Below are 27581 nucleotides of genomic sequence, written 5' to 3'. Positions count from 1 at the left end.
ATTTTTCCCTAGTTATTTAGTTCTCCAGAGTGGTTTGGAATGTAAGTTTTTATATTAAAGACACAATACAGAATAAAGCTTCAGTTTCCTTATTAATAATTGATTTTGGAATAGAAAACTGCACCACAAGATTTCTTGTTCTGAGCAATTAACTTAAAACAAACCAAAAAAACAACTGAGGGATATCTTGCTCTAGGTAGTGGGCACAGTGACTTGTAATGATCTCAGCTATATTCTAGCAGCTATTTCTCTGAAAGTATTGAGAATTGGATAATATCAGGAACCATTCCAAGATGTCAGATTATTCAACTTAAATTGTCCTTGTATATAAGGCTACAATACTTAGTATACAGTAATCCTGCTGTGGTGAGTGACACTGATGTGCAGTGTTAGTATATTGGTAAAATGAGGTGGCTGGGGAGACAATTTTCATATTTTTACATAACTACCGTTTATGGTGACCTCAGTTCTTGACAAGTGCCTGTAAATTCATGTTTTAGTTTTTAAATGTGTGTGAAATAATATCCCTATAAACAATTGGCTTTTAAAATTCTTTCCATTTTAAAATACTGATCTTTGTCTGTTTCCTTGCTCCTCGCCCAGTGGCTTTTTTAGTGAGGCACACTTGAACAATGGTTTCCACAAACTCATCTGTCCTCACTGTCACATGCAAAAACTAACGCCTCCTTCCCCCAAAATCCCACCCCATCAACACAACATAGTACCCTAATACTATGCCTACTACATTGGGAAAGTTTGATGATGAAAGTGGTGTTGTCATGCAGAAGTTGCCAAAAGTGAAAACAGGTTATACCAGCTTTTTTCATGGCCACATTGTTAGCAGTCCGTTGGACAGATAGAGCAAAGCCAGTGTGGATAAGCATCCCACAGTGCCTGATGTCACCCTCAGGCACTAGGCACTGTAGGAACGTGCAACTTAATGCTTTGCGTTTTGGGAATACGAGAAAACATCCCAACAGCCACCTCTTTGCATCCTGGTACTTCCTGGGCTTCTGGCTTACTTGAATGCCACTTGAATGACAGTCCTTGTTGAAACACCAGCATCTGCCATGAGAAGTCAAGGATCCCACAATTCTCTCCCATGTTGTGATCAATGTGTTTAAGACATTGCACCTTGCAGCACAACTACTTCTGGATTTGATATTTGACATCTACATGGATGAGGATGAGAAGGACACTGATGAATTGGCATCGCATATGGCTATCACAAATCACCTGTGCATAGGGTTGCCAGATGGCTGGAACAAAAATACTGAACACCCTCTTCTCCCACTCCCCCTTCAAAATTTTGTTGAAGGAAAAAAAGGGGGGTGGGGAATAAAAGTTGTTGAGAAGAGGGGGGGGAAAAAAGACCCCAAGAACCTGGATCACTGCTAGGGGTTTCCAGGTAGTCGTCATAAAAAACAAAAAACGGGACATGCTTCATCGGGAGGGAGGTCCGGCCAGGAAGGGACCGATGCTGGCTGGGGAGGGGGTGGGGGGCAAAAGGGCTGGCCAGGAGAGATGGGGGGGCCAAGGGGAAGCAGGGCTGGACGGGGGGGGTGTCGGGTGGAACGGGGCTGGTCATGGGATATCGGGGGAGGGGGGACTGGCTGGGAGGAGGCGGGGCTGGCCAGGCGTAAGGGGGGTGGGAAGCACATCTGGGGGGATCGGGAGCCTTGTGGTTGGCCGAGAGGAAGGGGGGTCGGGAAACAGAGCTGGCGGGGGGGGGGGGAGGGATGTGCAGCGGCACTGGCTGGGGGAGATCAGCAAGAGGAACGGGCTGGGGGGAAGCAGAGCTGGGGGGGGCGGGGAGGTGCAGCGGGGCTAGCTGGGGAAGATCAGGAGGGGAAGATCAGGAGAACCTGCCAGCCGGGAAGGGGGAGGGTGAGCAAATTGGCCAGTGGGGAGCGGGACTGACCTGGGCACTTGCTGTCTGTCCCGCGCAGGCTCCCAGCGACACACAACCGAGGAGGAGGCTTCCTCTCCTCCTCACATTCAACTAACTGAGGGCTGCCTGCAGCAGTTGCGGCCCTGCCTCCCAGCTGCTCCCCTTACCCAGGCCTGGCTTCCGTCCGGTGTGCAACTGGAAAAATCAGAGAACACTGGACATTGCACGTGTCCAGTATTTACTGATTTCTTCTACCGGACAAAGCGCGCAAATACCGGATTGTCCGGTACAATACCAGACACCTGGTAACCTGTGCACAATAGACTGTTGCTTTTGAGCTAGGGAAACCAGCACTGAGTAGTGGGATCGCATTGTCGTGCAGGTGTGGGGGGATGACAGTGGGTATAGAACTTTCAGATGCATAAAGCAACCTTCCTGGAGCTGTGTAATAGTCTGGCCCCTGAACTGCGGCACAAGGACACCCAAATGAGAGCTGCTACTCTTGATACAGAGGCATGTTGCCATTGCTTTGTGGAAACTGGCGACTCCCAATCCACAATCTATGATGCAGATTTTACTGGCATCTGTATAACAAATGAGGTCTGGGGAGGGTGGGTGGGCGGAGAGAAGGAGCACAGATTTGCAAGAAGGGTGCAGGGTCATGCAGAGAAGAGGCAGGGAGCACACCAGGTCTCTGCAGCTCAGTGCTCACCAGGTGGGGAGGGAGGGGGATAATGCTGGCACTTGACCCCTTCTGTAGAGAGGTTTAAGATGCATCTTCCTGCCCTGGTGTTCCCCCACCTGCTTGGCAGGGGGTAGAGCCATGCACAGATCTCTGCTCTGCTACCTGCAGGTATTAAACAGATATTCACAAATATGCAAGGCTCTAAATCATAAGCTTTTAAAAGCTAGTCTTTTACCTCTTCACCCCCCTCTGCCTAGCAGTGAGAAGGTACTGCTGTGGCTGTAGCCTCTTTCCTTACCAAGTTCATCCAGAGTGTACTGGAGCCAGCAGGGGTTTTCACTAGGGGTACATCTAGACTGCAAGCTGCTTTTGAAAGAGAGCATCCACACCTCAGAACAGGATCAAAAAAGCGATCTGCTTTTTTGAAAGAGAGCATCCAGATTGCATGGATGCTCTCTTAAAAGAAAGCCCTGATTGCTATTCACAGAATGGCCACCAGGGCACCTGTGATTTTTTTCGATTGCCTCTTTCAAAAAATGTCCCTGTTCTGTGTCCACACGTGACTTTTTTTGAAAGAGCTCTTTCAAAAAAGGCATTCTTCCTTGTAATTTGAGGTTTCCCAGTGTCGAAACCCCCCCTGTGTTCTTTTGACTTAATTTCAAAAGAATGCGATTGCCGTGTGGACATAGGTGATTTTTTTTCTGAAACAAAGGGCAGGTTTTTTTTTTAAAAAAATGTAGTCTAGACATACCCTAGGGCATTGCTGACAACCTTGCTGTATTAATTTAGATGGAATATGTGAGCCAATGGTGTTAACCTAACCCTGTCAATGTCCAACATTAAACAGTGTTTCAGCCCAGGGTTAACTATATAGAGATGTCAGCCTGCTGGGTACTATAGCACAAACACTCTTACCAATCCTTTTATTAAAGTTAAAAAACAGAAGGAAAAGCAGAGTTTGAAATGTCAGGTATAAAGTATGGCTTTTATTTTAATAGCTTTTCTTGTTTTTTTTCCCTTTAGCTGGAGAGTGTTTTTAGAAGGAAACAGACCCTTTGACAATTTTAGACGGTATCAAAGATGGTGGTAACCTTACTTTTCCACAAAGAGGAGGTGTTTGAGATAGGCTTGAGCAGTTATTACAGCTGCTATTGAAATGTGATCCCATTTCACCTCAGCTGATGTTTTGTATTGAGCTGGCTCTGGTGGAACAGTAGTAATCAGTAGGCCAAAGCTGGACTGCCATATGCTTTTGAATAGACACTGAAATCTTTTTATATACTTATCATTTTTTAAATGTATTTTCTTTGCATTTTGGACTTTAACTGTAACTTGACCAAAAAATGTGAACATTGACAAAAAGTAAACAACCTTCGTGATAGAGGTTCCCATGCCATCTGGGTACCTCTCTCTGTCCCAGACTGGTTAGAGCTTCTTTCAGGCTCACAGGGAATGTAGGCCTGGTCTCCCAGGAAATTTGTTTTGGTGACAGCCAATGAAGTTTGCTTTGGTAGCCTTTGTCTGGTCTTATTTCTAGCTCTTTACCCAGGGTCTTTCTTTAATAACCCATAAAGAGAGCAGTGGCTGAAATAATCCATTCCCCTTATTTCGACCTAATAACCAAGGGTATGTCTACACTACCCCGCTAGTTCGAACTAGCGGGGTAATGTATGCATACCGCACTTGCTAATGAAGCCCGGGATTTGAATTTCCCGGGCTTCATTAGCATAAGCGGGGAGCCGCCATTTTTAAATCCCCACTGCTTCGAACCCCGTGCAGCGCGGCTACACGGGGCTCGAACTAGGTAGTTCGGACTAGGTTCCTATTCCGAACTACCGTTACTCCTCGTGAAATGAGGTGTACCGGTAGTTCGGAATAGGCACCCTAGTCCGAACTACCTAGTTCGAGCCCCGTGTAGCCGCGCTGCACGGGGTTTGAAGCAGCGGGGATTTAAAAATGGCGGCTCCCCGCTTATGCTAATGAAGCCCGGGAAATTCAAATCCCGGGCTTCATTAGCAAGTGCGGTATGCATACATTACCCCGCTAGTTCGAACTAGCGGGGTAGTGTAGACATACCCCAACATAGCAATTTTGGCTCTTTAATTACATGTTCCACATCATCTTTTTTTTTTTACCAAGCATGATTTTAACATAGACCTTGAATCATATTAACTTAGCACTTTTTGACTAATTTAGTCTGTTTCCCTTTCATACATTTTCCCACCAGAATTTGTATTATTGTAACACTTTATAAATTTGTAAATACCTTTTGCAATTGAGCTTATTATTAGGGTGAACTTATAGGCCCAATTATCATAACAGCTTTCATCTTACTTTTCCTGGCTTGCATGTATCTGGTAAATATTTTTTGTACCTGTACTTATTTACTAGTGACTTAGTTTAATAGTTCAAAGTGACTGTTGTACAGGCAGTCCCCGAGTTACGCGGATCCGACTTATGTTACGAACGGGGCCCTCCCTCTCCCTGGTCTCCAGCAGACCAGGGAGAGGAAGCAAAGCGGCGGAACACGCGGGCAGCGGACAGCCCAGACGCATCTGGGCTGTCAGCTGGCCGCATGCTCCGCGGCTTTGCTCTGCTCTGCTTTGCTCCCCGTCCCCCTGGTCTACGCGTCTGGGCTGCCCGCGTGTTCCGCCGCTTTGCTCCCCGTCCCCCTGGTCTGCAGACCAGGGGGACGGGGAGCAAAGCAGAGCAAAGCCACGGAGCCCGAGGGCAGCAGGATAGCCACGGCGCGTCTGGGCTGTCCCGCTGCCCCTGTGCTCTGCGGCTTTGCTCCGGACGCCTGTGGTACAGCAGCTGGGCGCTGCCGGTTGGTCCCGTAGCGCTGCTCTGGGCGCCACTGGACCAACCCAGCAGCACCCCAGCTGCTCTGCCCCAGGTGTCCCCGAGTCAGCAGCTGCTGAAACTGACCAGTGGCTGACTACAGGAAGCCCCTGCCCCGGGCTTCCTGGAATCAGCCGCTGATCAGTTTCAGCAGCAGCTGACTTGGGGATGCCTGGGGTTCTTAAGTTGAATCTGTATGTAAGTCAGAACTGGCCTCCAGATTCAGCCACTGTTGAAACTGATCAGTTTCAGCAGCAGCTGAATCTGGACGCCAGTTCCGACTTACATACAGATTCAACTTAAGAACAAACCTACAGTCCCTATCTTGTATGTAACCCGGGGACTGCCTGTACATATAAATGAGCAAAATATACTGATACTAAACCTCCTATTTTTTTCGGTTTTATGTGATTATTAATATTGACATTTTGGGATTTTCCCAAAGGGTTCCTGTACATCTTGGCAAATTGTAGGGTTACAGTGTACTGTTTATGTGCGTGGAATATAACCATTCTCATGATCATACATCACACACACACAAAACCCCAAAACAACCACAGAGCGGAGGATGAATTGTTTCTTAACAATTAGATTTAATGAGCAGAACTTGACCTTTTGTTATCTAATCAAAAGTCTAAGAGGGATGGGAGAAAGCTAAATGTTAGTTTCATTTAACCGATATAGTAGGATTCAAGATGGATGAGTAATTGCTAATTTATAAAACACTAACACACTTGCAAACCATATCATCTAGGCATGCCTTCAGACAGGTGAATGTCCATGGAATGTAAAAGCATGAGACACAATTTGTTTGGGATGTTTGAGGTGACTAGCTGTTAATCAAGTGGAGTAAATTAACCACAGTGTTAAATTTGAGTGTTCACCTTACAAGTGCAACACTGTTTTTCAAGGGTTTATTATATTCCAATTCAAAATTGAGAATGTTGAATTTGTTATATAGGTTGACTACTTTTGAGGCTTACCTAAATTATGCCATTAGTACAGAGCAGATGCAAAAAAGCATCTCTAATAATCTACTTCGTTTCCCTGTTAAGAAATGAGCTTTTTGCTGTTAGAATTTAACCAAACATTCTTTCTCTTCCTCAGTTTATCAGAGAAGATATGAAATATAAAGATGCTTCCAATAAACACAATCATCTGCACAGGGAAGACAAACATATCACCATTGAGGATCTGTGGAAATGCTGGAAAACCTCTGAAGGTAAGGGTCAGGAAATAATGTTTCGAGATCCGGGTCATGGCTTTTTGGGTGGCCCAGCACTAAATCCAAGCTTTCTTGAAGTAAAAGTGATATTGAGATAAATGTGATATAACCATTGGCATTAAATGACATACAGTACTGGAAGGATGACCTGTTTTGAACACCTGTGGCACCTCTCATTTACAGGTTAACCTAGAAGCATAATTAAAGTTTCATTAAATTCTCAGCTAGTTCTGAGTTCTGGACATGCTCAAGCAGTTCTGTGTAAATGGAATTGTTATTCTGCAAAGTTAAATGGTACATAGTTTTTTTTAAACTGTTCACTTACCAGTTGACATTGTTGCATTGTAATTGATAAAACCTTGGAACTTAGTATTACAGTAGTCACATAAGTACTGTGTATAGAATGTATTAAAATGGGGAACATCAATTTATTCTGATTTATTTTAATGAAAATCATATTTGGTTTGTAGTGTAAAGGACTAGATTTCTTAAATACTGTGATTAGTTTCTCTATATTGATAGGTATAGCATATTGGAGTAGTAGCTGCTCCATTTTTCCTAGCTTTGGGTAAAAAGTTCAAACTGCTACTCTGATCTCAATACCCATAAGTAGGGCCATTTTAGTCAATTTCATGGTTATAGGATTTTAAAAATTGTATATTTCATTGTTTCAGCTATTTAAATCTGAAATTTCATGGTGCTGTAATTGTAGAGATCCTGACGGGGGGGGGGGGGGGGGGGGGGGAAGAGCTGTGGATTGGTCACAAGGTTGTTTTAGTGGGGGGTTGTGATAACTGAAGAGCAATAAAAGCAGAGCTGCCACTAGCAACAGCCCAGAAGGATGTCATAGTTTGGCATTGCCACCTTTTATTTCTATGCTGCTGCTGGCTGGGCAGTGCCTCCAGAGCTGGTTACCTGGCCAACAGCTACCATTCCCCGGCCACCCAGCTCTGAAGGCAGCACAAAAGTAAGGGCGATAATACCATGACCCTCCTGAAATAACCTTTTGACTCCCTTTTGGAACACGACATTCTTCCCCCCCCAACCTTTGAGAAACACTGGTGGTCTCAGGTATCTGTGGTATAGGGTATAAGCACACAAAAGACCAGGTTTTATGAGCGTGGGTGTCAAGATTTCAGTCTGTAATGCATTTTTCATGGCTGTGAATTTGTACAGCCCTACCTGTAAGCACTGAAGGACTCACGTATCTGAGCATTACAGTATTTGTAATTTTTAATTAGTGGTATTTATATACCATTGAAGATATTTGTGTCAATATGTGTGACTAAAAATAAACTGAATGGAAGCAGAATATAGAAAATTTAGATCAAACTGCCAGAATAAAAAGTAAAACAATGTCACTCTTCTTCTGCCAGAAGGAGTTGGAATGTTAATGGTGAACTCAGAAAAGCATTTGAAAACCATTGTCAAATGAACTACAAAGTTATGGCAACATCAATCACTATTAATAGGCTAATAAGGCTATATTATTGAAAACAAATCTTTTTTGTTCATAAAAAACCAGAGATGTGAGCACAACTAGTAATGTGTGCAGCGAGCTCACTGTTATTTCAATATGTGCATCAGTGGGTTAACAGTACCCCCATGGTATTGCTATTTTGTCTCCTCTGTGTACCAAGACAGCTCTGCCAGGGAAATGAGGAAGAAGCACTTAAAAACGAGGTACCCAGACAACCTTCGCTGTAGCCTACACACTTTGATGGATGCCATATGGTAATAGTATGCTGTCAGTTAAGGCGCTTCAGTCTTTCTGGTCCCAGATTAGATTCAACTGACTTTTAAAAAGACCTATTGGAGTTTTTTTTCCTTGCCTTTTTATCCCCTTTTAGTTTAGTGCCACTACAGGTTAAAGTTAATGTTGCTTGGGTATCTTGTCAGTTTCTACACCCTAATATGTTTGATTCTTCTAAGTGTAACTCTAACTCTGAATTCTTGAGTTTGTAATTTTTAAAATTGTAACCCCTTTAGTTACTGATGCATACTCTCAAAGTTTGCTCCATTTTAACATAGTTTTTAGTCTTGAATTATAGATATAAACTTAAAAATAATCAACAACAAAATTTGAAGCAAGTTTAGGGTTCTAAATTTCTTAGACAGCTGTCATGAGGATGTGGTGCTTTCGGGTCTTCTGCTTGAATCCATGAATTAAAGCAAAACATGGAACTTCAGTAGCTTTTATCTTAAACTTTTGCATCCTAAAGTATAGTTCAGGTTACTTGTTAGTAGATGTTACATTTGTGAACCTATCAAACACCACAGTTATTTTTTCTCTCTTGGAGAGGTGTTAGGGAAGGATAGTAGGAATTCTAATTGTTTTTGAAATTTGGCTTGACAAAGAACACAAATAATTTGGGACAGAAATAAACAAAGGTCCCTAATGCAAAGAATGGTGTCAGTAATGTCAACTTCCAGGAGCTTATTGAAAGGTATTTGTGTATGAGGGTCACAAGCTGTAAATAATACTTAACAATTTCCTCTTAAGCTTACAGAGATACATCACATCATAACTAATTGAAGGAATAAAGTTGTGATAATTCCCCCTCTCCCCGTAAAAGGCTATACACGAATATGCCCTTTCCGAGGCATGTGTTTACTACTTTCAAGGTGTGTCCTGACTGATTACAGTAATGTGAGATAAATAAATCTTTGTGTAGAAAGCAAAGTGCTCACAGTTTATAGCGTACTAAGAACAGCTTTGCTGTGTTGTGCTGTCGCTTGTTAAATGCTGCTCTTTAGGTAAGTGGGTGAGGTCCTTTTATTGGACCAAACTCTGTTGGTGAGAGAGACAAGCTTCTGAGTTTACACAGAAGGTCTGGCTTCTTTAAAACTGAGGTTTACTGAGAATCTGGCAGTCTATGCAGAAGATGTATGTGGTGAACTGCATGAGTTGTAAAAATGTGACACTTTTCTTTGGGGGAAGGGAGTAGAGTAGGTACAGCAAACTCCTATAACGGATGTTGTGAACACATGGAATTTTCAGAGACTCTTCTATCAATTTTATACATGTTTTTTAATGCGGGCTGGTGGGCTGGACTCAGGGTAGGGTTTCCTGCAGGAAATAATGTTAGAGGGGGGTAATTACTGCAAGTCCCTGGACAGCTGTAAGTCTGGAGAAGTCTCTCCCCCTGTAGAGGGAGGGGACCTCATTCAAGAGACCTGGGAAACAATGAATTGTTAACTTCTCCTCCCAAGAACTGACACATTGTCTGAGATAGATCCTGTGAAAAGGCTTCAAATACTCAAACTTGCCAGGGTCTTTGGAATATGGACAACAGTTGGTAAGCCAGACACATGTATTGGCTGCTTATGGCTTTCTTGTTGTTTTAGCTCTGTAACGTTCTGAATAATAATACTTTGCTTTATGGAAGCTGGCTGGTCAATGTTAACCTTGTATGTACCACTGAGAAAATGCTACTGCAGATGCTGAATCAAGATCAGATCTTCTGAGTTAACTTCAATGAATCCCAAGAGTCTGTAGCCTAAGGACCTATTCAGGGGAGATAGGATGGTGGGACAACCTGCTAAGAGAGCTGACTGGTACAGGCCTGGTACTTTAGGGGGGTTCCCTCAAGAAGGCCACAAAGGGAGTTGAGGTACATTGTTTGGAGAGCTGTAGCCTCTTATTCCCCAAGCACCTGCCTACCCTGGATAATAGTCATTGATGGACCTATACTTTGTGAAGTTATCCAGTTCTTTGAAACCTGTTACAGTCTTGGCCTTCATAACATTCTCTAGCAGGTTATGTACAGGTTGATTGTGCCTTGTATGAAAATGCTTCATTGTGTTTTAAACCTGCTGCTTATTAATTTTCTTTCAATGAGCTTGATTTTTTGTGTTATGGGAAGGAGTAAACACTTCCTTATTTACTTTCTCCTTGACAGTCATGATTTTATAAATCTCTCTCATATCCCCCCAGATAGCTTTTTTTCCAAGCTGAAAAATTCATCTTATTAATCTCTCTTCCAATAGAAGACATTCCAAATTCCTTTTTTGCCCTTTCTGCACCTTTTCCAATTTCAATATATCTCTTTTGAGATGGAGCAACCAGATCGGCATGCTTTATTCAAAATGTGAGGATAGCTTGGATTTATATAGAGGCAGTATGAGCTCTCTATCTTGCTATCTGTTCCTTGTTTCCTTTCCTTTTTGCTAGAGAGTTTTTAGAATGAAGACACCTCCCACTCCTTTCTGGTAGTCTCTTAGGTGGTATCAAACTGTTCTGGTTCATTGATTTCCACATCCACATCTGATTTTGCCAAGCATGATTTTAACATGTCCTTGCAGTTATCAGGAGGCCTCTTTATTTAAACTAATTCATGTTTTCTGCCTCTATTTCATACCTTTTCCTATCAACATTTTATAGGTTTTTGTGACATTTTATGAACTCATACTCTTTACAGTTGATCACACAGAGTAAATGGATAGGCCCAATTATCAGAATACCCATATTTCTATCCATTAAAAAAGATTGATTCTACCACATCAATTTTAAAAATTCACAGGCTGTTGTTCAGGGAACACACTTTCAGTTCCCCAGTTGTCTCCCTCAAGCATTACAGGACATATGCCTGGGCTGGATGCAGCCGTGATAAGCTCTCAGGCTATCTTGTGCTATGCAACAAATATAGACTATTTTCTATCATGTTAAAGGAGTTCTGGTTGAGGCTGTCTGCCTTTTTGTGTGATCACCACCTTCCTTGGACATCTTCATCCAAAACAGTACCCTATTACATGCGTAAAGATAGGCTGGGATCCTGCCTATCTGTTGCTTCTGTTGTTTTATCCCGTATTTGATGCTATGTTCTATCTGGGTGTGGTTAGGATTGTATACTTTCAGTTTTTCTTGAAATATTAAGTACCCGAGTTGTATTAACCACTACATTTATGTTGCATGCAAAAGATATTATCCTACTGTATTCTTGTTCTCAAACATCAGGCAGGATTCCTACAGACCCTGCATAGTATTCCTCCATTGCATAGAATTTCCCAGTAGTGTCATGTCTGGGCACCTATAACCATCGTTAACAACAAACTTCTTTCAACCTTTGTAGCATAATGATATTTTTGGAAGTTCTTTAAAAAAAAATGTGTCCAGAGGGATATGAATGGGAGGCTAAATAGAAGGGAGATTTGTGCCTCCCTTTTTTTTAATATGGTCTTACACCATGCTCATCGCTGTAGTATCTGAGCACTTCCAGTGAATTAAGCAAATGTGTCTCATGTTTGTTCTCTCATCCTCTTCTTTTGAATAGAAGTGTGTATAGTAAGGTATGTTGTTCTTGTAGTGCATTTTAAATATACATACATGTTGCTGTATATTTGTTAGCGAACACAAGGTCAAAAAAAATGTGCTTTGAAAGTGAAAGTCCTTTGTCATAGTTCTTAGTTTCTAGGGATCCTTATTTTCCACTGGACTTACTTTCACAGTCTTCAAATCAGTCCCAAGTAAGTTTTCTGTCCTTTTACCATAAGGGTAAAGCTCATCTGTAGAGAATTCCTTTGTGGCAGAGGAGAAAAGTTGTCAACCATTGTTTTAATCTCAGACCATGTTAAATATCCCAGGCCCAGACAATGGCGAGCCTTGAAGATAAAGACGGAGACCTTGAACTTCATTTGATATCTATGGAAAGTCGGGGGGGGGGGAGGGAGAGAGGGGGGGATGACAGGTCTGATGTGGTCATGGTAGCCAACATTGGTGAGTAGCGATGTTAATGCTTCTTCTGCCCATCATCATTATTTCTTACTCTGACTTAGCTTCAGCACCTGTTTGTTTATCCATGAGCTGATCTCATGCTGGCCTTGGAACATCTTAATGGTGGTGATGTGGTTGTATGTGGTCAAGGATAAGCAGAGTTGTGTGTCATCCGCATATGCTGACACTTGAATTTGTGTCCTATCAGTTCATGTGCATGTAGATGCTGAATAGGATTGGTGGAAAAAAAACTATCCTTGTGGGACTCTTAAGAGTAAAGGGGCTTGAAGTAAAGGTGCAGTTTCCCATCACTGAGAATTAGGGATGTAAGAGACTAGTCAGCTATTGATAAGAAGAAGCTTATCTGATAGTAGACTAGTGATGCAACTAGTTGCTGCCTCCTCTCTGACCCCCCCCTCCCCCCGCTGTCCCTGTCAGAGAGGCAGCAAGAAGGAGGAGCAGGAGCTGGTACTGGGGGACAGGGGAGGTAGAGAGACAGTGGAAAACGGTGCGAGTAGGGACTGAAGCAGTCTCCACTTGCGCTGCTTCTGCTGCAATTCTCCCCCACTGGCCCAGTGTTCCCTGAGGTGCCTTGGCCTTTGAAATATACAAGAGCCCTGAAGGGGCTCTTGTACATTTCAAAAGGAAGCCCCATGCTCCCTGTAGGGCTTCTGCTTTTGAAGTGTAGCAAGAGCCTGGTAGGGCTCTTGCTACAGTTGAAACACAGAGGAACCCTTACAGATTAATCAAATAGACGATGGAAATCCCATCGACTATTCGATTAGTGAATCTAAATTTAACATCCCTACTGAGAATTGGATGTGCCCTGCAGGAGGAGCTCATGCTGTTTTAGCACTTTACCCTGGACTTTTTGACATTTGTCAGCTGAATACTGCAGGAGGTCCCAGAAGATCAAAATGAATATTGCCTTCTATTGATTGGAAGGAGATGATCAATCAGTGACACTGAAGTGGTTTCAGTTCCATAGCCTGGTTTGAATCCATATAGTTACAAGTATAGAACATTCACGTCAATTAGATGAGTTTGTAATTGGCCTTTAGATGACTTCTCTATGAACTGGCTCAGGAATTTGGAATTTGATATTGGCCAATAGCAGGCTTGAACTGATTTGTCTGCTGAGTTCTTAATGCAGCACAGGTGGTGGTTCTTCTGTCAGGCCATAGGTTCCAGTTTGGGGCAATTGCTCTGTGGATTAGTCTTCCCCTCTTTATCTGCTTCCTTTTTCCAAGTTGAATCAAGTTGCTGTTATGTGAGGTCATTGTCATGGAAGAAAAGTAGATCTCCTAGGGTAGCTAGCTCCAGTACTAAGCAAATTTCTGAAAATCACCATAGCAGCCGTGAACGGGATATTGTTTAATGGGGAGCTGAGTGCAGTGAGTAATGAATCGGGGTGTTATGTTCATAATCTGTGCTTGTGAGCTGGCAACCTTGTGCATTCTGTAATAGTTGCAGTTCCGTCAGGGCATTGGACTTCATTTCTAACTAAAAGAATTGCAGCAATTCTGATCTACTCTCATTTAGATTCTTCTTTCCTTTCTTGATATACAAAGACTATTTCAAGTCTTCAAGTACAATAGGAGTTGTTTTAGGAGGATAAAGAGGAGGAGGGTTAGTTACATTTAATGATTTGTGATAGGCTGCCTTGCTTTGGACTGGCATTGAACAACAAATGTTCTTGCAGCAACTGGGAATAAATGCCATACATGAGAGATGATATGGTTGCATTTCACATTCTTGATCGTTGGCAGTCTTGGGTTTTAAATATCAAGACAGTGGAAATGGGCACAAGCCAAACATTGCCAAGGATGTCATTACATGACACTGAATTCCACTCCAAACAGAACTAATGCAGTATTTCAAACCTCATTCCCAGGAAGAGGAAACAGAACTATATTTTGTAACATTAAGCCATTGAATATATGAAATACCAGGATCACTTCAGTAAATTGGTACTCCATCAGCTCCCTTGTGCATCATTTTCTTTTTTCTTGGTATTAGAACCAAGTGAAAACATGCTCGGTAAATTACATTCAGTGTTCATAGTTTATATCAGATGAAGTTCATATTTGTTTGGTACTCTGCGCAGAGTTTTGGGGGGAACATATGAGTGGGCAGATTTTTTTTTACTGTGTCACAGGGTTCTGGTGTCATTCTCTTCTTACCACATACCGAAACCAACTGGTTTAGATCTTGCACCAGAAGAAAGAAAGGAAGAGAGGGCAAACTCCATGAACCCCTGAACTCCATGAACAAATAGCTAATGTGACTATAAGAGATTTCTTTCAGGCTATACAAGATTTATCTATAGTAGATAGACTATATAGGAGAACAGTGTGAGTACGAGAAATCACATTGAATCCCTAGGCTTGGAATAGGGAACAAACAACTTCAGCTTCTGTGGTATGGTAACTGTTAATGCTGATGTTTATAATAGCAGCCGGTGCAGACTGAGATAAATTTCAGCCAGCATGCACTGTTTGGTTTTCAGTACAGAATAGGGTAAGCCATGTCTATGTTACTAATTTTTTTTTAATTAATGGAGATTGCCTATCTCCTAGAACTGGAAGGGACCTTGAAAGGTCATCGAGTCCACTCCCCCTGCCTTCACAGCAGGACCAAGTACCACCCCTAACACATTTTTGCCCCAAATCCCTAAGTGGCCTCCTCAAGGATTGATCTCTCAACCCTGGGTTTAGCAGGCCAATGCTCAAACCACTGAGCTATCCCTCCCCCTTTCCTTTCACCCTTCATGGTACATCAGGGGTGGGTAATAATTTTTGATAGAGAGGTCACTCCAAGATTTTGGTAAGTGGTCAAGGGCTACACTTTTCTGTGGAGGGGATGTGGGGTCTGGATGGAGGTTGGGTCAAGCACAGAGCTTGGGGTAGGGTATTGAAGTGCAGGAGACACTGAAGTCTGAGAGGGAGTTTTGGTGAAGGAGGGGGTTGTGAAGTGGGGCAGTGGATTGGGGTGCATGGTCTGGGAGGGGGGTATGTGTGCAGGAGATGATTCTGGCCTGAGGGAGGGATGTATGAAATGGTGCACGGTTTGGGGGAGAGCTGTAACCTGGAGAGGAAGGTGTAGAGTGTTTGGGTGGTGACCTGGAGCAGGGGATTGGGGTGCCGGATCTGGAAGGGGGTATGTGTGCAGGAGAAGATTCTGGACTGTGGGAGGGGCATAGCGGGGGGTGCAGGGTCTGGGAGGGAGTTGGGTGCAGGACAGGGTGGAGTGCCAGAGGCTGGCTCTGTCTGGGAGGTGCTTCCATACCTGGAAACAGTTCCTGACTAGCTATTCCATATGTCACTCTGCACTGCAGGGAGGGGAGGCTTTGAACACTATCCAGTAAAAATCTTTCAGCTCATATTGGCTGGAAACCAGCCAATTGAAGCTGAGAGATTTTTCTGGGGACAGAGGCAGCATGCCGCTTTGAGCAATGCTGCTCTATACTGTAGGGAGTAGGCCATGGGCTGGATTAAAGCTGGCCTGCTAGAGTGCAGTTGGCCCTCTCTGCTTGCTGAAAACTAATTTACAGGAAGAGTTTAGAGTGCAGAATGAAGTGCAAGAATGCTCTTCTGTACTGAGCAGAACGTTGACTTGTGTTTCATTGATGGTGTCACTAGGGCAATAAAGCCTTTTCTTTCATTAATACAGTACAGGCATGTTAATTGCGTACCTGAAGTTGAAATAGTTAACTCAGCTTTTGGTGCTTTCTGCACATCAGAAACCCGAAGAACACATTGCCTTAGACTTGCCTTACCTCTTGTGCAATGAGGGTTACAGGAGTCGGGATAAGAAGTCCTCCAGCTCACCATTATTTCAGAATAATGGCTTCCTGTGTAGACTTGCACTTTTTAAAAATAACATCAGTCTTCCAAAATAATATTGCTGTGTAGACATGCCCTGGAAGATTTACCCTGTATTGCTCAGTTCCTTAACTTATATAAGTTTTTTTTTCTTTATTTAAATCGCTGTTCTGGGGTTAAGATGAAAGGTTCAATATGCAGGATTTCCTAGGAAAAAAGAACAATCCCAGGCCTCTCATCACAGCAGTTTGGGGCCAGATGAGAAATGCCTGTCTCTGGTCATAGCAGCTCCAGTGGACTCTCTGAAATGTATAATAGATAGCTGTCCCTTTCTCTACCCCCATGTCCACTGCTGGCTCAATGGGGTTATAGTTGTCCTGGTCCACATCTCTGGCCACTTGCTGCCCCCTGTGGTCATTCTATAGTATAACTGGGCCTCCTGCCAGATCTCTCCCTTTCCCTTTTATGAGAAACAATCTAATTCCAGGTACATCCTGTTGTCCTGCCACAACCAGACCATGATGCCACTTAGGAAGGAACAATCAGTTTCACACATACAGAATGGGAAGTGACTGTCTAGGAAGGAGTACTGCTGAAAGAGATTCAGGAGTCATAGTGGACGACAAATTAAACATAGGTCAACAGTCTGACACTATTACAAAAAAGAAAACATTATTCTAGGATGCATTAATAGGCGTGTTTTGAGCAAGTCACTTTTCTGCTCTACTCTGTGCTGATTAGTCCCCAATTGGAGTATTGTGTCCAGTTCTGGGAACCACAATTCAAGAAATATGTGGAGAAATTGGAGAAGGTCCAGAGAAGAGCAACAAAAATGATTAAAGGTCTACAAAACATGACCTATGAGGGGAGACTGAAAGAACTGGGCTTGTTTAGTTTAGAAAAGAGAAGACTGAGAAGTAGATATGATAGTGGTTTTCAAGCATCTAAAAGGGTTTTAGGAGGGAGAAAAATTGTTCTTCTTATCCTCTGAGGATAGGACAAGAAGCAATGCGTCAAATTGCACCAAGGGAGGTTTAGGTTGGACATCAGGAAAAAACTTCCTGCCTATCAGGGTGGTTCAACACTGGAGTAAATTGCCTATGGAGGTTGTGGAATCACCATCACTGGAGATATTTAATAGCAGGTTAGACAGACACTTGTCAGAGATGGTTTAGACAGTGCTTGGTCCTGCTCTGAGGGCAGGGGACTGGACTCGATGACCTCTCGAGGTTCCTTCAAATTCTGGTGTTCTGTGATTCTATGACCTTGCTTTGTTAAGGTAAGAGGAAGCTGTGTACCAAATTTGGTGGTTCTAGCTCTTGTTAGAAGGAGTTCTTGAATAAACGGACTCACCAACTGACACACATGCATGTTTCTGAGATTCTATCTATCTATCTATCTATCTATCTATCTATCTATCTATCTATCTATCTATCTATCTATCTATCTATCTATCTATCTATCTATCTATCTATCTATCTATCTATCTATCTATCTATCTATCTATCTATCTATCTATCTATCTATCATCAAGATACTCTTTATCCAAGCGTGTTCAGATATGAGCCTGATCTCATGTGTGGCCACACTCCATGTGTTGTCTTTGGAGGCATAGCTGGAAGCTCTGCAAGGAAAGTGGTGTTGCCCCAACTGGAAAGTCTGTTCTTTAAAGCCTGAATTTGGAATTTTACTGAAGCAGGATTAGTTGTCATGAGTGTCAAACAGGTAATCCCTATAAAGTCTCCAACAGATTCCACAGAAAATTAATTTCGTGGTAAACAGAGCCCTCAGGGTTTTACTGATTAATAAGCTCCTGTTGTGCAACTTACTTTGTGACTTGCCTTAAGTTGCTTGGCATTATGGATAACTCTAACCTGATTTGATTTTTGCTGCAATTCGTTTTGTCAGACCTGCATAAGAATTCTAAAGGCTGTGAAAGGGATTATCCAGGTCATCCAAGGAATGCAAACTCCATGAACCCCTAATAAATAGCTAATATGACAATAGGGCAGACTTCTAGACTGCACAAGGTTTATCTAAAATGGACTATATAGAAAAATATTTTTTTCTCTTTACCAAAGGGAATTTTTTTTTCTCTTTACCAAACTTTGTCTTCAAAGTTATCCAAATGCGGTACACAAAATTACCAATTTCTAGGGCTTTCCTTAGAGAATGTTTTTATTTCATAAGCTTAAAGAAACGATGATTGAGAGAGGCCTGCTAACATCTTTTAAGGGTTTAAAATCTGTACTAAGTGCTAACCTCTCTAACTGATTTTAAAAATAAAAAACAATCATTTCCCTTACTAGACAAGACCTATGAATGCCTGGAGGGCTGAGAAGCTAGCAACCTTTTCTTGTAAGTCTCCTTCATCCTGGAGAAGGACAATGACCATTTCCTTTTCTGTAAAAAGCAAGAAAACAATAATCCAAGCCAGCATGCTTGACTTTTCTTTTAATTTTAGTTATTGCTTTTTCACTATATTCATTCTTTTTCTAAAATCTGAGTTGTCTGACTACATATCAGTTTATGCTGTCTAAATGTTTTATTGTCCTTTTATTTCTTGTTTTGTTCAGATTTTTACATTCTTTATGCCCTTTTTTTGGTTCCTAGTTTTCAATTTGGAAGTTAGTCTCAACTTTTCAATTTAAATCTGAAAAAATATGTAAATTAGTGTCATAATTTTGAAAACTTCTGGCCATTCATAAGAAATTGATACAGCCAGATGGATAAGCCGATTCTTTAAACTTTCTTCTGTCTAAATTGTTCAAACATAGCATCTTCATTGCTGCACCCTCTCCAGTTACTGTCTTCCTAACCTGTATGATGTTTCATAGATCATTCTCTAGCAAGTGCCTTTGGTACCAAGGTAATCTTTCCCCTCTCTATAAATTGGTTTTCTCTTGATCATGTTCTGCAGTCAGAACTGACTTGTTTTCTGCTTGTTATGACAAGTAGGCAAAAAGCTGTTGAAAGTTTTCCTTCCTAGTAAGAGCAGCTGCTTTAGGTTTCAGTAGGGAATATTGTAGCCTTCTTCCCTTTAGCTAACTTAAAATTATTTATGAACTGTAAGTAGAGAACTTGTGGAACACTGGCAACAATGTACCAAAAAGTTTTAAAAACTGCAGTGAGATTCAGGCTTTCAGATGGTTTTACATAAACAGCAGTTTATAGGCAGAGACTGCAATGTGCAGGTTTATGAACTTTCTCTGATTTTCATGTGTAGGTAATATGTAGCAACACTCAATGCAGTGGAATGGAAAGGTTTAAATAAATGGATTGCTGTGCTTGGGACCTAGCATTCAAAGCGGTGTCTGCCAAGCCAGGTAGTGTAATCTGTTGTGTATATATAGAATGTATAAAGTAACTTCTGTATGGCAGCCCTGCTAATCTTTACTGAAGTGCTAACAGTTGAAGACCCAGATGTTAGCATTCCTGGTTTAATGACAAGGGGCTACAGAGTCAGGGTTGGTTTTTTTTTTCCCTCCAGTAAAGCACCCCTCAACAAAACTTGCTTTCCTTCCCTTGGATCAACAACATTTTTTCTTATCTGCAGACCTAAATCAAGCTCTAGGCCTTCAAAAAATAAGTGGCACTTACTGCTGATGATTTTGGAGGGAGAAGAGCTAATAGAACTGGAAGGAGTCTTCATAGAACTGGAAGGAGTCTTGAGAAGTCATCAAGTCTAGTTCCCTGCACTCATGGTAGGACCTAGTACTGACTAGACAAGGGATGGGCAATACAATGGCAGTGGTTCGTCAGGGTTAGACAACCTAGTGGTTCGTTGCCACTATATTATCTGCGCCTCCACAGGTATGTGCGATTGCAGCTCCCAGTGGCTGGCGACAGTGATCTGCAGCCAGCAGGACCCGTGATCCCCAGTCCCTGCAGAGGCATAGGTAAATATGATGGTGTGGGGGCCCCATAGGGGCTAATCCTAGCACACTGTATCCAGCCCAAGGGCTGGTATTTGCATTCCTGATCTAGACCATCCCCGACGTGTGTTTTCTAACCTGCTCGTAATCTCCAGTGATGGAGATTCCACAACATGTCTTGTCAATTTATTCCAGGGTTTTTAACCACCTTGACAGTTACGACATTTTCTTAATGTTCAACTTAAACCTCCCATACTTCAGTTTAAGCCCATTGCTTCCTGTCCTATCACCAGGGGTTAAAGAGAACATTTTTTCTCCCTCTTCCTTCTAACAACCTTTTAGATATTTGGAAGATATTTATGTGTAAGAATGTTTGTTCTTAATGTACTTGTCCTCAGAGCAGTGGTTCTCAACCAGGGGTTCAGCACCCCCTGGAGGCCCACAAGCAGGTTTCAGAGGTCCACCAAAACAGGGCCAGTGTTACACTATCTGGGGCCCAGGGCAAAAAGTCAGGGCCCAACTGCCTGTGGATGAAACTAGGGGGAGCTGAGCCAAGCCCTGAACAATGTAACTTTGCAGGGGCTCCTGTGGCATAGGGTCCCAGGCAATTGCTCTGCTTGCTCCCCCAATGGCCAGCCTTAGCTTTTGTATGAACAAAAATCAGTCATTGTGGCACAGATGGGCTGTGAAGGTTTTACAGCATCTTGTGGAGGCCTCAAAAGAAAAGTTTAAGAACCCCCTACTCAGAGCGTTATGCTAGTGAATTTTTGAAAATATAAATAAGCACTTGTTTCCTGAAATGTATCGAGAAAAATGCAATCCAGTTATCATTGAAAATGGTGCCCTGGTGGTCCAAGACATCGTTAGTATATGTAGAGTGGAGTTAAAATTTCTGCAGCATAATCAGAACTTTAGAGATACAGACTTTCTGCAGAATTCTGCCTCGGACTTCAAGTTGGACTCAAGCAGATCTACCCATATGTCCAAAAGAAATGAGGAAACACCTGGCACTGTGAAGTATTTAGGTTTATATGTTGACACATTCACCAAGGTAATATTGTACAGTGCATGAGGCTGTTGCTCTACACAAAAGGAAAAGGTTGTAGATGCACGTTGTCTTGTTTTATTATTTTTCACACTTTCCTTGAAACTTTACCTATACCCGGGCCCCAAGACATCTACAATTTCACAAAGATTGCAAAACTAGTCTATTTTTTTTCCTAGTGGGTCCAGTGGGGGAGAAGGGAATCAAGCATTCACGTGTCAGTCTGATGCTCTGTGACTTGTAGGACCCCCTCCCCTCTCTCTCTCTACCCTCGAACTGCTGCTCCAACATCAGGGTAGCCAGTGGACATGTGGTGTCCCTCAGGGTGCATTGGCTATGAACCTATCCCCCTAAGCTCTGTCCCTCATTACATATTAATAAGTACAGCAAAGTGAAAGTGGGAACATTTCAGGGAGATGATTTCTGAGGAACCTGGTATAAAGGGGCCACTGCTACCCAATCCTGACTGCTCTGCTCACGCCAGCCTGAACCACACTGACTTTCTCCACATGATCTAGGGAGCATCTGGGTCCCAGTTACACCATTCTGACTCATTCTGTCACTACAGGGACCAGGTATTGGACAGAGGGGAGACCCAGGGGTTGGAAGAGGAAAGTGACTGGAGATTTGGGGACAAATAATGGGAGTGGAGCAGGATACGAGTAGCTGGGAGAGCCAGATGGAGGAAATGGGGTGAATAGGACAGCTGGAAGGCTGGTTTGAGAGACTGGGAAAACGGGGCACTGATCAGAGGCTTAGTGGAGCTGTGTGAAGGACTAGAGGGGATACAACTTCAAGGGCAGATTGAGTTTCCTGGAACATGAGATGGTGTAGGCAAATGACCATTTCTGCTTCCTTTCTGTTGGAAAAATTGCAGCCATTCGGGGGGAACTCAGCAGCCATTTTTAGGCAAGGCACAGTAGCCAGCACTTCTGCCATTTGGAACATGCATTTTCGCTGCTGTCAGTGTTCCAAATGATGGTGGTGCTGGCTACTTGTTCCTCACATAAAACTGGCTGTGGAGTGTCTCTGCATTGCTGTGATTTTTTTCCAATAACAGGGAGGCTTGTGCTGATCTTCTGATGTTGGAAAAATCGCATCTGTTTGTGGGAGGGAGTGGGTGGCCAATTTTATGCAAAGGAATGCAGCACTTACTTTCTCTGACTGCATGCTCTATGTAGAGCCTGTGGAAAAACACTAAATTACCTGGATGCTGCCATGAAATCTTTTTTTTTTTATAAAAAAAAACACCATGCGGTTTACACATTTATGCGAGAATAAGGATTTAACACAGAAATTATAAAACCAAGCAACTGTGAAGTTTGTCATAAGCCTAAGTCAGAGGTAGGATTTCCATACCTTGCTGTACTTTTTCCCTAACCAGCTTCACTTGCTGCATGGTCAATATGTGTGGTTCTCTTAGGACATGAACAATTTTGCATTTACTGTGTGGGAAAGGGCTGCTCATTACGGATTACTTTGAACTCAGTTCTGTAACTGATCAAATTGTGCAGTTGTGTAGTTTGCTCTCCTTTGTCATGTGTATAAAGAAGTTAGTGATATCCTAAATGCACTATCAGAGAGCAGCTTCCTCTGCTGGAGCAGCAAGCCCTTGTCTGGGTGGTACAAAAGAGAGGTTATTTTCTTATTGGCATATAAAGAAAAGTACTTGTGAAGGTTTTTGATTTTTAAATTATTAAAAACATAAACCATTCAACAGGAACTAATCTAACGGATAATCTTCACTAGGTAATAAATATACTAGCCAAACCAGCCACTAAAAAAACTCCACCCACGACCAAAGCCAGCTTTCAAATGTTTTTCTCAACTTCCTCTTCACCCTCAAAATGTGCCTGGGAGATAACTAAAGATGAAAGACTGTACCAGCTGAGTCTTGATCTGACAGTAATCTAAATTCATGTTCGTTCAAAGCAAGAGGCTTTTGAATTCTGAAGAGTATGGCAACCACAAAGAGCCCCCTTTGTTTTAAAGATGACATGGCTCTTAGCAGAAGCCCCTCGACTGAGCCCAGTGGTGGCAGTGTACACCGCAAGAACAATTATTTCTCAAATGAGTATCTTCCAATCCATATAGGACTTCTGAGGTCCAGAGCAGAGGTCTTGTATTTCTCCTGGGGACCCAGGTGCACACAGACTAATGAACACTGATGTCATGTGCTAACAGTTGGGGTGGGTATGTTGTGTTCCAGCTTGGGTTTGTGGGGTTTTTTTTCCTCCAGATGAATTTGGACACATACCAGTTCTTGAGTCCCGAGCCTCCCTCTCGAATGCCCAGGCTCTAGTGCATTGAATGCTCTCAGAACTCCAACCCCTATTCCCAAGCTCACAAGATTCAGTTCAAGACTAACACAGAGCACATAGAAATATTTGTGGTAAACACAAGAATAAGTTTAACATCAAAGAACAGAGATTCAAATGCTAGTAAACTGCATATTGGAAACAAATGGTTAGATATAAAACAAAATTATGACGCATTTTCTAGAGCAGTGGCTTCCAAGCTGTGATCCGTGGACCCCTCAGTTTAGCTAAGATTTCCAAAGGGGTTGCACTTCTCTTGGAAATTTTTTAAGAGCTTGCAAATGAAAAAAAAGTCAAAATGACTGTTCTGGAGCCTACACTTAACTCACACTTCCTTGTCTCCTGCAGGATAGCTAACCCACACCCCTTTTCCCAACCTTTTTGATGAATCACTTATCAGCAGGCAATGTTAATACTCAGCTACAAGGGTCCACTCACGGGTATGAAGTTGCACAGATGTTACTCTAAATATATTTTGAAGACCATGAGGTTGCACAGGTGCTTCAATGGATGGTTTTGCCTGCAGAACCTTCCTTGAAGGCAGGGCCGGCTCTAGGCACCAGCAAATCAGGCGGCACTTTGCCAGGGGCAGCATTTCAGGTAAGCAGCCGGTGCTGCCCCGGCAATGCCTAGCCCTGTCCCGCTGATTTAAAGGGCCGCAGCCCGAGAAATGCCGCGGCTTCGTGTAGCCAGCTGGCAGCACCAATGAGCCTCGGACCCTGCTGGCTGCCCCTGCCTCCTCTCTGTCCTGCTTCTCCTTGCCCCCTGCAATGCCTAGCCCCGCCCCGCCGTTTTAAAGGGCCACGGCCCAATGTGCCCCGGAGCCTGCTGGCCACCCCTGTCTCTTCTCCTGCTCCTCCCCTCCCCTGGCAATGCCTAGCCCCACCCTGCTGATTTAAAGGGCTGTGGGAGACGCTGCAGCTGTGCAGGCAGCACTGGCACCATGTGCGCCTGGCCCCGGAGCCTGCTGGCCGGCCCTGTCTCCTAGTCCTGAGTCCTGCTCCTCCCCGGCAGCTGCTACCGCCTCCAAGAGCCTCTCCACTCCAAGCCATCAGCCACCCCTCTGCCTACATCGTATGGAAGTCCCAGGTAAATGCCTAGGGTTGCCAGGTGTCTGGTATTTTCGCCTCCTGTCCGGTAAAAAAAAAAAAAAAAAAAAATCAGAAAATACCGGACACCTCACAAAGCTACAAACACTCAGCCCGCTGGCCCAACCCCTGCCTTCTCCCCCTAGGCCCCAGCCCCCGAAGCCCTCAGCCCCACGGACCGTTTGAAGTCTGTTCCTAGTATATTTCTCTTGTTCATGTTTGTAGTAGAAGTAGAACCAAACAAGGATCTCCTCCCCCTCCCCCCGCCCCCACACACACACACACACACACACACACACACACACACACACACACACACACACACACACACACACACACACACACACACACAATCTTAACTGTTCTACACTCTTCAAAGAACCACACATGTTGTTTCATAGATATTTCTTTAGAGAATTAAACTTCGTTGAGCTGGGTAAACTTTTGTTTGATGTCTCTAAGGCAAGCTTCATTCCATATATAGTTGTATTGGGTACATACAACTCTCCACTCCCTCTAACACCTCATAAACTTGAATATATAACGGCTACTAACAAGATGGACATACAACAATAATGTGCACATGCAAACCCACTGATCTCAGTTTACCTGATAACATAGATGTGTTCTAGTCACATGAGCCACTGCATTCCAAAACAAATCTAGTTTAACAATACAAATATTTATTGATTTAGTTTAGATGTCTTATGTGCTATAGTTATCATAATTGGTTGAGAAGTATGTTAAAACAGAGTGGTATTGTTAGCTGATTGTAATTGGTTTGAAGATTAAGTATAGCCATAAACTACTTGAGTTTTAGATGTGGCACAAGTTCTCCCTTATGTTTTTGGTACTTAGTTTATATTTCCTTAACTATTTGTGTTAATAGTTTTTCATGCATTCAAACCACAATTAAAAAGTAGCCTATTTCTATAAGAACAATAAAGTAGAGATTTAAGGTACATTTCCCACTCTTGAAAAAGAGCTTTGTGTGAGTTGGAAATCTTGTCTCTGTCACCAAAACAAAACTAAAAAAATTGCAAAGTGTAAAAGCTAACAAAAAGCAGGGGGAGAGGGGCAGCCCAAACTCATTTTGCTTGGGGCAGCAAAAAACCAAGAGCCAGCCCTGCTTGAGGGAGCCGAAGAATATGAGATGGGAAGAACCCTGACTCCGAGCCTATGTGAATTTGTGGGACTGGCATTTTAGAAACAATCTCTTCATTTGCAGATTTGATCAGGAAGTCAGTTAGAGGCAATGAATATTAAATCGCATCCACTTAATAGGGTCAAACACTTGCATACCCTGGAGCATTTTAGCAGCCAGTGCAAAATACAGAGCACTGCTATTAATGGCAGAGAAATTTGCCTACTTACAATTTGATGAAGGCTTACACTAGTTGAGTTTGGCTTGCAGCCTCAGAAGTGTTTTCAGAGAGTGCTTGTTTTTTTCTATGCTTTTTTTACACACACACACACACACACACACACACACACACACACACACACACACAATTTTAAAATCTCCAGAGTACGATACATAGATTTGCACTAGGAAATTTCTTCTATTTTGCAAAGTGCTTCTCAGATGACACAGTGCTAAAAAAAAATCTGCTCTTGGTTTACACACATGTCCATGCTATTGGTGGTAGTTGTGCAGCTACCTGCACTATTTCTGGGAAATGGATCACAAATTTCCTAATGGACCAGCCTTCCTACTGTACATGTACTTGGCCTACAGTGAGATTTCTCCGTTTGATTTCCTACAAAAGGAATATCATCCCGTGTTGGACATTAATACTATTATTTACCTTGACTGTACAGTAACTGTTATGTACATCTCATTTGTTGCGCGGTAATGATTTTGGCCATTAAAATCCAAATTGAGAGCAGATTGGAAAGCGGAAGAAACCAGTAACATGAAATTTACTATTGAGTCTTTGTATGTCATGGTATTTCCCTACTGGACAGATAATTCCTGGTGTGTGTTAGCTTTTTTCCCCAATCCCAATTTCCTGGTATTAATTGCTTGCTGATCCTGGCAACCAGACAAATTATCTCAATCTTCATTCCCACAGTCAGGGGACTGGACTTGCTGATCTCTTATGGTGTCTTCCAGTTCTAATGTTCCATGATTCTGTGTTACAATATGGTCCAGGCTATGAGTGAAAAAGGCAGGCTGGGACGTGCATAAATGATACACCTTGACATTAAAAGATGTTTTGGAATGTGTACTTGTACCTTCCAATTTGATCTGTTTATCTTGATTCAGTTATCTTCTTACATCTAACCAAAATTTTCTTGACCTGTATCTTTTGATGAGGCCTGAACTGGAGAATTGACCAGTTCTTAGTACCAGACATTGTGAAAGATGTGCACAAATTGGAGAAGAGCCAAAAGAGAGCAACAACAAAATTACCAGTCTAGAAAACATGACCTATGGGGGAAGATTGAGAACTGGATTTGTTTAGTCTGGAGACATTAAGCAGTTGCTGCTTAACTTTCGCATGCATAAGCCACTTCCATGGAAGTCTGCGAATTGCTTCCTTCCCTCCCCCCGAAGCACAGGAATACCAGAATGAGACCTGTTCTGGTAGCTGAGAAGCGAGTGGCAAAGCCCCGTGAAAGCTTGCGATGCCAGACAACTACTGGTCAGCTGGGAATCATATTGGAATGGGGAAATATGGAGTGAGGGCTGTTGTGATACAAGTAGCCAAGACAATCAGTACCCTTAGGCAATAGACAGAACACAAATCCCTATCTTGGCACCAGACCACCTTGCAGAAGAGCACATGAACCATAAAAGTTACTTCTCAAGGGTGCTGCAGGTGCTGGTGGATCACAAGGGCTGTTTTGCTAACATCCATGTGGGATGATTGGGTGAGGTTCATTAGAGTCACATCTTTGGAAATACTGTCTCTTCAGAAAGTTTCAAGCTGGAACTTTCTTCCCAAAGGGGAAAATTAATATTGGAGGCATTGAAATGCCAATAGTGATCCTTGGACCACCCCACCTCTTGCTCCCATGGCTCAGGCAGGCCAGACCACAGTAAGGAGCAGTTCAACAACAGGCTGAGCAA

General features: G+C 42.9%; 1 protein-coding gene across 2 annotated transcripts in view; it reads left to right on the top strand.

Annotated features, from left to right (window-relative positions):
- STIM2 (stromal interaction molecule 2) overlaps nt 1-27581 on the top strand; it is a 139887-nt gene that overhangs the window by 91919 nt on the left and 20387 nt on the right. For both annotated transcript variants that reach the window (XM_075930612.1, XM_075930613.1), the window contains exon 3: nt 6525-6639. In XM_075930612.1, coding sequence (XP_075786727.1) covers nt 6525-6639 — 115 coding nt within the window. The remainder of the gene's footprint in view (nt 1-6524; nt 6640-27581) is intronic.

This window comes from Pelodiscus sinensis, chromosome 5 (assembly GCF_049634645.1).
Source record: "Pelodiscus sinensis isolate JC-2024 chromosome 5, ASM4963464v1, whole genome shotgun sequence".
NCBI classification, from domain to species: Eukaryota; Metazoa; Chordata; order Testudines; family Trionychidae; genus Pelodiscus; species Pelodiscus sinensis.
Note: the sequence above shows the minus strand (reverse complement) of the source record. Positions and strands in the feature narration are given on the sequence as shown.